Genomic DNA, 13,144 nt, shown 5'->3' on the forward strand with positions numbered 1-13,144 from the left:
AATCTTAAGCTTTAATATTTTGAGGCTATATTTACTTCAAAAGTTAGTCTTCATTTTAGAAAATATATAGTAGTAAGGAACAAAAAAAATTTAATAATATAAATTCAAATATGTTTTTAGATGCTGTATTGATCACTTTAACTTTTCAGCAACACATTTAGATGTAAATATATGTTTTTAAGCTTAAATTTATAAAAGAGAAATATAAACTGCATAGTTCAAATAAAAAAAGAAAAGATAATGACTGTAAATACATTGAATTTGATACATCAAAAACATTTATATCTAGCTCTAATTGCAAAAATGCATACCTATTTTCATATGATTATAATCAAACAATTTTAATGCGATTAAATTGTATCATTAGTAAGCATAATTTTTTATTTAGTTTTATGAAATTTTTGATAAATGTTTCCTGATAATAAGAGAAAAAATGTAATATTTTTAATGAACACTATGTATGCATTGTTTTGTTTAATTTGGTGTAGCATAAACAGCATTCAAAGTTGGTATATTAAAAAAATTATTACATAAGAATTAGAATTACTTTACTTATTTTACAATGTAAGTATAAAAATACTAAAGAAAGAGAAATATTACTTTCAATTTTTGGTATTCATAAATTTAAATTGTATAAACTGCTTTACGATAAATGTACACGTACATATTTCAATGTTATGAAAGTACATGAGAATACAAACAAAACAATACATTTTCTTAAATGCTTAAAAAGTATGTTTTTAATAGAATAATGTATCATGATGTTTTTGTTTCTTCTTTTAACAAATTCATTTAATATAATGAGAACATAGACAAAGAAGTATCAACAAAAAACTGACTGATGAAAGAAGTTCTGTTTGCGACTATGCATGTGTTTGATATAATCAAAAGTTATTATCTTGATAAGATAATAAATACGTATGTATAAATAATCTAAGGAGTTCATAATGAACCATAAAAAACATAAGTCTTATGTATTGAAAAATAGTTAATATTGTTCCACTAATAATGCACAACGATGCCTTTGACAGTGTCAAAGTGATAGTCAAATAGAAAGTTAAATTGGTATTTTATAATAATATAAGAAAATATTTGCGCTATCTAATTATGATTTTGCAATAAAATTTATCTTCTTTGTGTAACCAATGAAACATGAAGAAGACAAACGAATACATTGTTACTCTGAGATTACAGAACACATTTTTAGTAAAGACATTACCTTGTGATAACGCAAATTTTATATATTTATAATTTATATAGCGAAGTTGCACATAAAGATTTAATATTCGTTAATGAGTAACCATTTTTTAAATAACGAAATATTGTACGAAACTATATGCTGCAAAAAGGAACGAACGTTTCCTTAATAAATCGCAAAATATTCATTTATACCTCTTGTTCGCTTTTCTACACTTCATTTTGTTAATAGATATCTCGTAGCACTTTTCATTTCACTTATAAACCTTTAGCACTATATTTTTTTTAACGAATGTTATAAAATTTATGGTAATGCAAGAGTGCTGATATTACAGCATGCTTAATATTTGGTATACTACTAATGCGTATTACCGATACGTAAATAGTATATTTGTCTAAAATAATTAATTTTGTTTTAAAAATACCGAAAAAGATAAAGAAATATCATTTATACAGACGTGTAATTAATTAATTTGTATATATAACATACGAAAATTATAGATTAATTTTGATTATTATAATTTATTCTTTAATTAAAGCATTTTATAAAAATTCATATCGTGTTTCAAATTTGAATATAATTGTGACTAACGCGTAACAAAATTACTTAGTAGGCATATATTATTTTATGTTGTATTTTGATGAACATTTTACGCATTATTCTAACATGATATGAAACAGAGATTACTTCATCCGTAAATATGTGTAAAAACGTATCATAAATTAAAATGAAATTGTTTTATTCTATTAGTTTGCTATTCGAATAAAATTGCTTTATTTTTATAGCTTTCACGATACATTTAAAATAGTAGTTTATTTGTATTTACATTGGCGTCCATTATGTAAAATAGTATTTTAAATACCTACATTTCAAATCTCATTCAACTCTGCTGATAAAACAGTTTCTCTTAACCAGGCGTTACATCGACGTCAACGCAGATCGATAGCTCTACTCACGGTACGACTCTACAGTATCCTGAGAATGTTCACGGTAATTCGTCATCCATTTCTCTAAACAGTTGGCAGAATTTGTGCGTGCGGTGTGCGGTAGTCTGCCGACGGCGTCCGTTCGTAGGAAAGAGAGAAGGCATCGAAGGATCCCTTTGTCAGATTAAAGTAAAGCAACTTGGTTGAAAAGGAAGTCTAATACTGAGAAAAGGAAGATCAAGAAACTAAAGGGTAACTGGGTGGTAGTTCAGCTTCATTTCGGATTCTCTGACCTATTGAACTCCCCGCGGGTTTTTTCTTTCTCGCGAGGTGAATAACAGTGGTACATAGACGAACCCCTGACCCCCCACGGGAGGTTCGCGCCTCGGCGCCTAGGCCACATCAAAAGGAAGGAGAAAGAAATTGCGGAAGCGGGAAGGTTAAGAGGACGGCACGAAAGGGAGAACGCGCCGTCTATCACCATGAAGCTCGTTGACCACGTGGTGAGGAGCTTCAAGGTGGCCAAGGTTTTCCGTGAAAATTCCGACCGCATAAACAGCATCGACTTTTCACCGAACGGGGACACTTTGATCTCTTGCTCAGAGGATGACCAGATCGTGATATATGACTGTGAGAAAGGCACTCAGGTGCGTACAGTCAATTCTAAGAAGTATGGTGTAGATTTAATTCATTTTACCCACGCGAAGAACACCGCGATACACAGCAGTACCAAGATTGATGACACAATTCGTTATCTAAGTCTACATGACAACAAATATATAAGATATTTCCCAGGTCATAGCAAGAAAGTTGTATCATTATGTATCAGTCCTATAGAAGATACATTTCTTTCTGGTTCTTTAGATAAATCCTTAAGACTGTGGGATTTACGTTCACCTAATTGTCATGGTGTTATGAATGTTTCTGGACGTCCAGTTGCTGCATATGATCCAGAAGGTCTCATTTTTGCTGCAGGTGTCAATTCAGAGTCTATAAAATTATATGATTTACGCAGTTTTGATAAGGGACCATTTGTCACATTCAAATTGTCACAAGAAAAAGAATGTGATTGGACAGGATTAAAGTTCAGCAGAGATGGCAAAACAATCTTGATTTCTACGAATGGCAGCACAATTCGTTTGATCGATGCATTTCATGGTACACCATTACAAACATTTGCTGGTTACTTGAATAATAAAGGAATTGCAATAGAGGCTAGTTTTAGTCCTGATTCACAATTTGTATTCAGTGGATCTACAGATGGTAGAGTGCACGTATGGAATGCTGAAACAGGATACAAAGTTTGTGTGCTTAATGGCGATCATCCAGCACCTGTCCAATGTATTCAATTTAATCCTAAGTATATGATGTTAGCATCAGCCTGTACCAACATGGCATTTTGGTTACCTACTGTTGACGAAAGTGCATAAAATTAATGCACAGAACGCCGGGCAATGCTCGCAAGAATTTACCTAATTTTGTGCAAGAAAGAACTGAAAATGATATCGGTTCAAGGAAGAGATGACAGTGGACAGTTCTTGGGTATTTCAAACGAGCAGAAATTGCATTTACATTGTGTACAAAATAGAGTAGCCAACGTATGAGACGCCGGTGTTGGAATGAACCCAAGAAGCAGAAGAGTCAGTGTAATATCTAGGATATCGGCCCGCTTGGCTCATTGGCTCGCTTCAAGTACATTGTGTATTGTTTATGTATTTTGCCATCTTCATTATTTTCATCGTCATATACTCTATGGTGCGATGAACGTGACCATCATAATAACGCCTTGTCAATATTTAAGAACCGTGATATACCATCGCTTCTCTTCTTTCTCAAAGTATACTACAAATATCACTAATATTTGGATGTGTCATCTTGTGTACATACTTCCTTCTTGTGTACCTGTGTGTAGTATAATGATATTGAATTATCTAATGTATGCTACGAAAACTCTTTGAATTGTATATTTAATTGACTTCTGAGCAATCAATGATTTTACACATACATTTTGTTACTATTACATCTCTGATTGTACTTCAACAAAGTAAGATCAAGTATATATTAATTCGGTTCATGACATAAAAGAAATTAACACGTAGTACTGTACAGACAGCAAAATTATATATTTATATGCATTTTTCAATGAAACGTTTTTTGACATAACTTGCATACTTGAAACGAGTTTGAAGCACAAAGGAAGAAAAAGAAAGAAATTGATAAATTCACACTGATACTTCAAAAATTATTATCGTATGCTATGCACACATGAAATTCCGCGACACACGCAAATACGTATGCGCCCGCGTTTAATTCTGTAGTATTGGTATCGAAAAACGAGAGTGTAGTCGCTGATATCGCGCATGGAGAAATTGTTATGATCGTGTCGCATTGATGCAAATTAAGTAATTGATTACGTTAATTAAAAATCCCCAGTGGCCGTCCGAAATCAGGGATATTTTCTTTGAACTCAATTGCAACGGAGTCTATTCGAAATTTAAATAATGTGCGATACATCGTTAGTGCAGAAGAACGACAGTTATCGAACTTATTTATTGTGCGCAATAAACATGCGAACGTTTAAAATAGACACTCTGTTGACGGCAGTAAGGTATCACGTATTTCTACGACTTCCATGCGATAAAGGTATAATAATTCAGAAAGTATACTGCCATGATGGCACTTATGTTATTGTATATGTATTATTCTAGATATGGTATCGTTTTTAATCTACATGCGTGGAACCGGCGGGCCGGGTGAGAAACATTCGACGATGGTAAGAAGTGCAGTTAAGTCTAATCGTCTCACAGTAGTTCAGTAAAATTCAATGTTTATGTCATCGTGATATGACATCTCATCTTAATGAGGAAACAGGTGCATACGAATGGACAGGTAAACGCGTATGAATATTTTTTTTTTTATGAAAACGAAATAAAATAGAAATTCGACAATCCATCTTTTTATACAAGGTAATTACATCGGCTAAACGACATTCTCATTTTATTACACAAGTGTTCGCTACAATGGACTATCGAAATTTCTGTCACTCGTTTAGCACCGATACGTTCCCGAATCCGAGAGAAGTCGCGCCGATAAAATATTACACAATTTTATGTAATTCACACGTGTTTACGATTTATTTGTGTATATTCTGTCTATTCGTTTATGTATGCCTGTCTTCGTCGTACGTGTATATACCATTTATATTCACAGTGTCCTCTAGAATTTCTAGACGTTTTCCTTAACATACTTTATTCAAGAGTAGGTGGTTATAATATACTATACGAAAGCGCGCGTGTATGCGTGTATGTACCGACTGTGTTGCATATTTGCGTATTGTCTATTGATTCTACGACGATGTATGTGTGTGTATGTGCGTGTGTACGGGAATGTGCTCGTTGTATGTGATGTGTTTGCTTGTGTATCTTCGAGTTCCGCGGTCTCGAGTGCATTACACTGTGTGTCGAATGCGCGAAAGTTCTCCTCGTCTTGTAAAATAGTATTTTTCTAAGTGGCGAAACAGTGTGCGCAATTATATCGCGATATCTGTATCGAACAAACGAACAGATACCACAATGTTATTTAAGAGTATGTCTTGCGATTCGAGTAAAAAGGGATTAGATTAAAAACAGATAGAAGAAAGAAATACAATGAATGCCGTATTCAATCGACCGGATTAAAGTAAGGGAGATTTTAATGGACACCGAGAGAGTGCAGACTCGAAGAATCAGATCGTCTCTTGAAAGTATCCACGATCGATCCACGTATATAGATTAAACACTCTATGTCATACTGCCAACTTGTAATCGAGTAAATGTCCGAACCGAGTAACCCAATGCAAACAAAATGTTCTGTAACTCGCGCGTACATGCGAAACACATTGTGTTCCCAAAAGGAAAAATGCAAGAGAACTTGTATATACTCTGACAAGTTGCTGCGCAAAGTCCGATCGACGATCGGATCTTCGGGTGGCCACTAATCCACCTGAATCCGTTTTCACCTGTTCAAAATCAGGGGCGTAAACGTTAGCAATTTCCCTTATATCGAGATTACTTGACGTCTCCTGTCATTTGTGTGTGTGTGGGTGTGTGCATGTGGGTACACACCAAGAAAACAGGAAAAAACTGGAAAAAGTACGAAACCTTTTTTTTTTCTGTTACAAGTAATCGGGGTATACAGTCAGTCGATAAAGAAAGAAATAAAACTACTAATATTGCGCGAATGACAAAATTTTGTAATCTACGTTCGACACGTTCACCCATTTTACGCGATTTGTTCGAGAAAAAGCGAAGGATAAATTGGGCTGAAAAAAAAGCTGTGTCCGGACTACGCAAGAACTCATTTACGCCCCTGCCGTAATTGTCGATTTATGCGGCCACTTAACATAGGGATTTAGAATTGAACTTAAAATAAGTGTACACCGTTTGTCGATTGAAAGAATCTTAATAATTAGGAGAACGTTTTATTAAAGTACACCTCGAAAGGTGAAAAGAAAAAAACGATACTGAATGTAATGTGATTCACCGAAATAATTCATCTATTTATAATTGTTTGTATTTAGACAATTGTTACCTTACAATGTCGAATTTCTTGGGGAGACATGATCTCTGTATACGTTTCTAAGTTCCTACGTTAAGTTCTCGTACAAATTATCGTCGTGTGTTTCTAGACGAAACGTATAGTCACGTTCAATACTAATTTTTGAACATTTTGAAATTGGACATTTACACTTTCTGCGCGAATAGAATCAGTCCAAAGTCTCATCATATACAGAATGTTACATTATAGAGTGTCTTAGAGAACTAGGAACATACGAAACGAAAGTCAAGCCATCAATTAGAATGTATTTGGTTCAAAATTTTGGGCAGTGACGTGAACATCTTCCAACAGTGAATTTAAAGTAGCACATTTTTAATGCTGTATTTTATTAGAAACAAATCTCAGAACTTCCATTTGATCTTTATTACTTTTTTTTTTTGCAAACGTTTAAGTACCGAAGCTGCTGTGAAACAGTCAAAATTTGTATTGAATATAATTTTAAATTAATAGGATTTTAAACGTGTGTATTCACGATTCTTTTTTCTCATAAGCTGTATATTATTATTTATGCCTTACGCAAACAAGTAGATGTAAAATAAATAAGAGATACAATTTATTAAGATTGTATTATGTATACAACAAAAAAAAGACTTCACATTGTTTTATGAAACTGTATATCGCAAGAACCCGTTTGAAAGAAAAGAAGAAAATGTTTCGTGAACACATTTATCTATGTTCCAGTTCGCTAAGTCGAGGGAATATTAATGCCGAAAAATAAAATTTTCTTCCACTGGCGAATAAACCTAACAACATATCAGCGTGTTTATTAGCGAATTTTTATTGCCTGTTGTTTAGGCGTATTTGAGAAAAGCAAAAAAGGATATACCAACGTCTCATTGAATTTTCCTTGCTGACAACGTGTCGATTTGACGACCGAGTATGCAGAGTAAATTTTTGTCTTCTTTTAAAGTCACTTGAATAGAACGCATATTTTACTAGAAAAAAAAAAGAAAAAATTCTAATAAAACGCTTTTTTTGTACATCAAGATTTGGTCTTATTATTTTATTTCTATATTCGTTTCTAATGGCGATTGATTACTTACCTTTTCGGTGATGTAAATTCAACACGATTTCAAAAAGTAATTTCATACATATATCATCCTTTTTTTTTCAGTTATTAGTTGTTCACGTTCGCATTACTTTTCAAGATCATTAACAATACGATGATACACTGTACAGCGATTTTAATTGTTCGAAACTAAGCAAAACGTGTGTTAATATAACGTAATTACATTTATGAAGAAAATCGGTGGAGTTTCTAGTAATTAAACTGTTCAAACGTTGCGAGTCATAATGATGTAATTTCCTGATACGATTCCGTTTTTTCGCGCCATAAATTTCCCGTTTGTGATACGCGATAGTGATCGTATAAAATTTTGTTCAAACCAATAATGTCTGATAGTTTATTTTTATACTTTTGTAGGTTGCATCAGTCGCATTTATCACTGCTGCCTCAGAATTACCACTATTCATTTGTAACTATTTATATGATTACAGAAGTGCAATACGAACAGATATTGTAAATTACAAAGATTACTTGCACTCATAATCGCTGTCACAAAAACTTTATTTATAATTATTTGTAGTTACAAAAATGCAACATATACGAATATTGTAAATCGTAAAACAGGTTCTTGAAATAAATCTAAATATTATCTATGATATTCCGAAATTGAATTTTATTTTTGCAATGGAATATATTTCATTTATCAAACGTAATGTATTTATAAAATAACTAAAAATGTAATTCTTCTTTTGAAAGAAGAGTTTCTTAAGGGGAACATAATGATTTTTATCCTTCTAATAAATACAACAAAATATATACAAATATGTATGTATACATATATAAATGGAATTTAGCTCAATTTAAAAAAAATTATTTTTATATTATACTATTGTATAAAGTACAAAGAATATTCTTTAATTATTGTTTTGAATTTATATTGTTTGTATGTGATATAACATTTTCTCTTCGTTAGAAATTGGAACTGGTGCTCCTGACATCAAATCTCGACCTTCCATAGTTTTTGGGAATGCTATCACACTTCTTATGCTTTCTGCTTTACATAGTAAACACATTAAGCGATCCAGTCCTTGAAAGTTATGTAATTTAAAACATCGATTTTGTTAAATAAAATAAAATAAAATGAAATAAAATACCTAGAGCAATTCCACCATGAGGTGGTGCACCATATTCCAAAGCATCAAGCATGTGTGCTATACATGATTCGTCTATATTTAACATTTTCAGTATTTGTCTTTGCAAATTCGCTTTATGAATTCGTATTGATCCTCCTCCAATCTCTGAACCATTCATAACTAAATCATAATGCAATCCTCTTACCTATAATTAAATAAATATTTCATTTACTAAAATACTATCGAGTACATTATTTAAGTAACAATAGTTGGAATCCAACCTTTCTTGGATTCTCGGAAAGATACTGAATATCATCTGAATGAGGTTGCGTGAATGGATGATGCATGGTTTCCAATTGATTTGTTTCAGTATTAAATGAAAATAATGGAAAATCCGTAATCCATAATATTTCATTCTCAGAAGCACGAATTCTTAAACCTTTACTCTCTAAATGATTTGTAAATTCAATACGCACTTTTCCCAAAAGTGATTGCTGTCATTTTAAGTACATTGGTATATTTGAGCATACGAAACATTAAATAATTAACTTATAATTAAATAAAAGTATTATTAAATTAATACTCACGGTAGAAAGTTTCTCTCCACAAGCTAAAAATAGAACATCTCCTTCATTTAAATTTAATTCCTGATATACATTATCTTTTACAATGTTTGAATAAGTTTTATTCAATTCTGTAGTTGGTGATTTGTTAAGTACTTTTAATTGGAATAATTTTACAGAAGGAAAATATTGCTGTAGTTGAGATATATTTTTTTTAACAGATTTTGTAAGGAAATCCTACAATATATAAAATGCATTGTAAATGTGAAAAAATTAGTAAAGAAGAAAGATACGAATTATTTATAAACATACATGTTTATTAGAGAAAACTAGGGCATAAATTTCAAAGTTCTCATTCCATTCCATTTTAAAATTTTCTTTTAATATTGAATAATCAATTATTTTTGTAAGTCGATGAAACTGAAATATTAGAATGTAATTCTCAATATTATTTAACAAATTTACACTAAAAATATACTGAATTCTTACTTTTTGTGGGATTCTTAAATCTGGTTTATCTGTACCATACAGTTCCATTGTTTCATTATATGTGAGGCACTTAAAAGGACTAAATATTGGTTCTGATTCTTCAGGCCAAGAATGTACTAATAAATTTTCAATTAATGTCATTATTCCTTTGGAATCAACGAATGACATTTCTATGTCCAGCTATAAAGTAATATACTTATAACGTGTAATTTTTTGTGTATAGCATATATATATATTTGCAAGTAAATACACACCTGGGTAAATTCAGGTTGTCTGTCATGTTTAGCAGTTTCATCTCTGTAACATTTAGCAACTTGAAAGTACCTGTCAAATCCACCAATCATTAGTAATTGTTTAAATTGTTGAGGACTCTGTACTAAAGAATAAAATTTTCCTGGGTGTTTTGTTGGGACAATAAATTCATGAGCACCCTGTATGTATAAATATATCATACAATTTTTGAAATTTTACTATAGTATATTTTGCTTTATGTACTTTAAAATACATACTCCAGGAGTACTTTTGAACAATGTTGGGGTTTCTATATCCACAAAACTACATTCTCCGATTAAATATGCTCTCATTTTTGCAATAACTTGTGAACGTAATCTCAAATTTCTTTGTAATTCAGAATATCTCAAAGATAGATATCTATATTTCATCTGTGTGGCTTCCTTTGCTTTATTAAATTCTCTAATAAAGAGTGGAAGATTTGGTTTTGAGACATTTAAAACTTTTAAAGATTCTACTTTTACTTCAATATCTCCAGTTATCATGCGTTTATTTTGTTGACACTTTGGTCTCTCAATTACTATACCTTCTACATTTATTACACTCTCAAAAGTCAAATCTTTAACTATCTCTTTTATATCCTCTTTCTAAAATAAAAAATAATAAATCATTAAATTAATATTGTATATTTATTTTAAACGAATTAACTTACATCATCTGCTATAATAAGTTGTGTAGAACCATAAGCATCTCTTAATGTTACAAATTTGTTCATTCTCTGAAACTCCAACCAACCATATAATTGAACATTATCTCCTACATTTTGAATATTCAATTCACCACATGTATGAGTCCTTAAAGTAAATTTATTAACAGGTTGTATACTTTGTTTCACTGCAGCATGTTTTTGAACAGCCAGATTATGTGTATAGACTAGTAGCACTGAACAATATTTTGTCATGAGCTGAAATAAAATTACATTTATATTTCCCTCTAAACATGTTTGGTAGAATTATATAAAAAATTGATTATAAGATAAACGGATTTTTTAATGTTTCAACTTTAATAATGTCATCAATTATTTATTCTTAATAAATATTAAACTTACTTTTTGGTTACATGAATCATTTATAAAAAACAATTTAAGAAACTGATTTTTTAACGCAACATAATTGCGAAATTTAAACATCCTTTCTGTAATAAATAAATATGTAAAGTTTACAAGAAATACATATTACAATTTAAAATACTCGTTCATAAATACGTGGACATTTACACTTTTTAAAACAATATAGTATTTACAATACTTTTAAAACAATATACTAATTACATCAATGACAATGGTATGTTGATGAATTGCAATTCAACACGATAATTTATTTCAATTATTCTTTCACACTTTTGTTTTGATCAATTTAACTATAAATGTTAAAAAATGTAAAATAATAGTTAGGTAAAATGTTATTGGTCAACTTGGTCAATTTATCAGTGTCTAAATTTTAGTTGGCTATCCTGAATATAAAACTTTTCCAAGTTTGTTTTGATATACATCGTCCGGTGTTTGCACATTGTTGAATATACGTAAAATCGATAAAAAATGGTATGTTTAAAAATTATTATATAAAAGAAAAGCTATTAAAATATTATTACTTTTACTTATAATATGCATAATGTTATGTTTTAGTTACCTTTATCATTATTAAGGACAGCACAGAATCATCCTATGGTACGTTTTGAATACGTTAAAAAAAATATCATATTTTATTTAATACATACATTATTTGAATAATTTAATATAATATTTACAGCTCGTCGAGCTCAAAAATGGAGAAACGTACAATGGACATTTGGTTAGCTGTGATAGTTGGATGAATATAAATCTCAGAGAGGTTATTTGCACGTCCAGGGTATAGTATTGACGTTCAGAAAATTACTAATGTTTTATTTATTAATATAAAGAATATTCAATGTATAACATATTGTTATGTTATACTGTAACAGGATGGTGATAAATTTTGGAGAATGCCAGAATGTTACATTCGGGGCAGTACAATTAAATATCTACGAATACCTGATGAAGTTATAGATATGGTAAAGGAAGATGTACAAATGAAATCCAGGGGACGTGGCGAAATGAAAGGAAGAGGACAAAGTCAAAGAGGACGTGGTAGTGGAAGAGGTATAATATTGTAATTACATGTTATTCTGTTGTTATATAGAAATTAGTACTTTATTATTTGACACAGGTACTTTTGGTCGTGGTGGAAGAGGTCCTGCACCCCTTGGTCGTGGCGGAGGTAATCAGGGGGGTAATAAATCTCAAAATAAAGCAAGAACCAAATGAATTTAAATTGTGTTGTTATTTTAATCCAGTATAATTAATTGTTTTTTTCTATCTTATTTTTCTGTTTTGATTAAGATTTTTAAAAGACAAAAATTTGAAAAAAAAAATGATATTAAATGCAACTCTACTGTGAATTACTAAATTCAATACTTGTTTATGTATAAAATAGGTAACACATCTACGAGAATCAAAATAAATAAAGAGAACAATTTCTAGTAAACAGGAAATATGTTATATACAAATTTGTATCGCGTGAGAGAAAAATGATAAACTTTCACTATTCCTTCATTGGCATAGTATGTACACTTGTAGTTATTGTGCAGATAAAGTTTCTTAATTTGTTAATTGCATTAAAAACCTATTATTTAGCTTATTATTTATATAGACAACTTGATATGTATCGCGTTGATAAAGAGCTTTTATGATTTCCTCTCCTGCGATATGAATTTGAATCACCTAGTGTAATAAAATTGGAGTATGTTACTTATGCGTATGCCTTGACAAAATATTTTACAACATTTAATACATTATATTGTTCGTGATTTATTAATATGTAAAACATCTTAAATTAAATTTAATAGGTATCTAATACAAAATCATTTTATTTTTGTAACTGGGTTTTTAAATAATTCGAGTAATTATTAGTAATAACATTAAA

General features: G+C 30.7%; 3 protein-coding genes across 6 annotated transcripts; 2 read left to right on the forward strand and 1 right to left on the reverse strand.

Moving 5' to 3' along the window:
* Window positions 1–2,225: 2,225 nt before the first annotated feature.
* Window positions 2,226–8,382, forward strand: Wdr82 (WD repeat domain 82). Of its 2 annotated transcripts, XR_012992696.1 has the most exons (2): window positions 2,226–4,767; window positions 4,833–8,382. XR_012992696.1 is itself a non-coding variant. In XM_076316194.1 (1 exon), the coding sequence occupies exon 1, from the start codon at window positions 2,607–2,609 to the stop codon at window positions 3,552–3,554; it is 948 nt and encodes a 315-aa protein (XP_076172309.1). In that variant the 5' UTR covers window positions 2,226–2,606; the 3' UTR covers window positions 3,555–8,382. The 2 variants fall into 2 exon arrangements, 1 of the variants encoding a protein (XP_076172309.1); XM_076316194.1 differs by having other exon boundaries at window positions 2,226–8,382.
* A 2-nt stretch (window positions 8,383–8,384) lies between these two features.
* On the reverse strand, window positions 8,385–11,552 carry Asprs-m (aspartyl-tRNA synthetase, mitochondrial). 3 transcript variants are annotated; one of them, XM_076316190.1, is made up of 11 exons: window positions 11,419–11,552; window positions 11,251–11,336; window positions 10,855–11,106; window positions 10,421–10,789; window positions 10,166–10,342; window positions 9,912–10,091; window positions 9,735–9,842; window positions 9,447–9,659; window positions 9,141–9,353; window positions 8,881–9,064; window positions 8,388–8,813 (listed from the first exon to the last, which is right to left on the reverse strand). In XM_076316190.1, exons 2-11 carry the CDS (start codon window positions 11,329–11,331, stop codon window positions 8,659–8,661), a joined length of 1,932 nt encoding a protein of 643 aa, XP_076172305.1. In that variant the 5' UTR covers window positions 11,332–11,336; window positions 11,419–11,552; the 3' UTR covers window positions 8,388–8,658. The 3 variants fall into 3 exon arrangements, with proteins under 3 accessions (XP_076172307.1, XP_076172305.1, XP_076172306.1); XM_076316191.1 differs by having other exon boundaries at window positions 11,473–11,491; XM_076316192.1 differs by lacking the exon at window positions 9,141–9,353 and having other exon boundaries at window positions 8,385–8,813.
* Window positions 11,553–11,657: 105 nt separating this feature from the next.
* On the forward strand, window positions 11,658–13,108 carry LOC143149226 (U6 snRNA-associated Sm-like protein LSm4). The gene is made up of 5 exons (XM_076316418.1): window positions 11,658–11,742; window positions 11,827–11,868; window positions 11,951–12,049; window positions 12,144–12,321; window positions 12,389–13,108. The coding sequence occupies exons 1-5, from the start codon at window positions 11,740–11,742 to the stop codon at window positions 12,484–12,486; spliced, it is 420 nt and encodes a 139-aa protein (XP_076172533.1). The 5' UTR covers window positions 11,658–11,739; the 3' UTR covers window positions 12,487–13,108.
* The last annotated feature ends 36 nt before the right edge of the window (window positions 13,109–13,144 follow it).

Source organism: Ptiloglossa arizonensis, chromosome 7 (genome assembly GCF_051014685.1).
Source record: "Ptiloglossa arizonensis isolate GNS036 chromosome 7, iyPtiAriz1_principal, whole genome shotgun sequence".
Classification (NCBI taxonomy): domain Eukaryota; kingdom Metazoa; phylum Arthropoda; class Insecta; order Hymenoptera; family Colletidae; genus Ptiloglossa; species Ptiloglossa arizonensis.

Coding starts and splice junctions, on each gene's coding strand:
- Wdr82 (XM_076316194.1), top strand. CDS start 2,607: ATGAAGCTCGTTGACCACGTGGTGAGGAGCTTCAAGGTGGCCAAGGTT.
- Asprs-m (XM_076316190.1), bottom strand. CDS start 11,331: ATGTTTAAATTTCGCAATTATGTTGCGTTAAAAAATCAGTTTCTTAAA. Junction 10,790..10,854: donor AACTTATTATAGCAGATGAT/GTAAGTTAATTC, acceptor TTTTTATTTTAG/AAAGAGGATATAAAAGAGAT. Junction 10,343..10,420: donor TGTTCAAAAGTACTCCTGGA/GTATGTATTTTA, acceptor TTATACATACAG/GGTGCTCATGAATTTATTGT.
- LOC143149226 (XM_076316418.1), top strand. Junction 11,869..11,950: donor CAGCACAGAATCATCCTATG/GTACGTTTTGAA, acceptor TAATATTTACAG/CTCGTCGAGCTCAAAAATGG. Junction 12,322..12,388: donor AGGACGTGGTAGTGGAAGAG/GTATAATATTGT, acceptor TATTTGACACAG/GTACTTTTGGTCGTGGTGGA.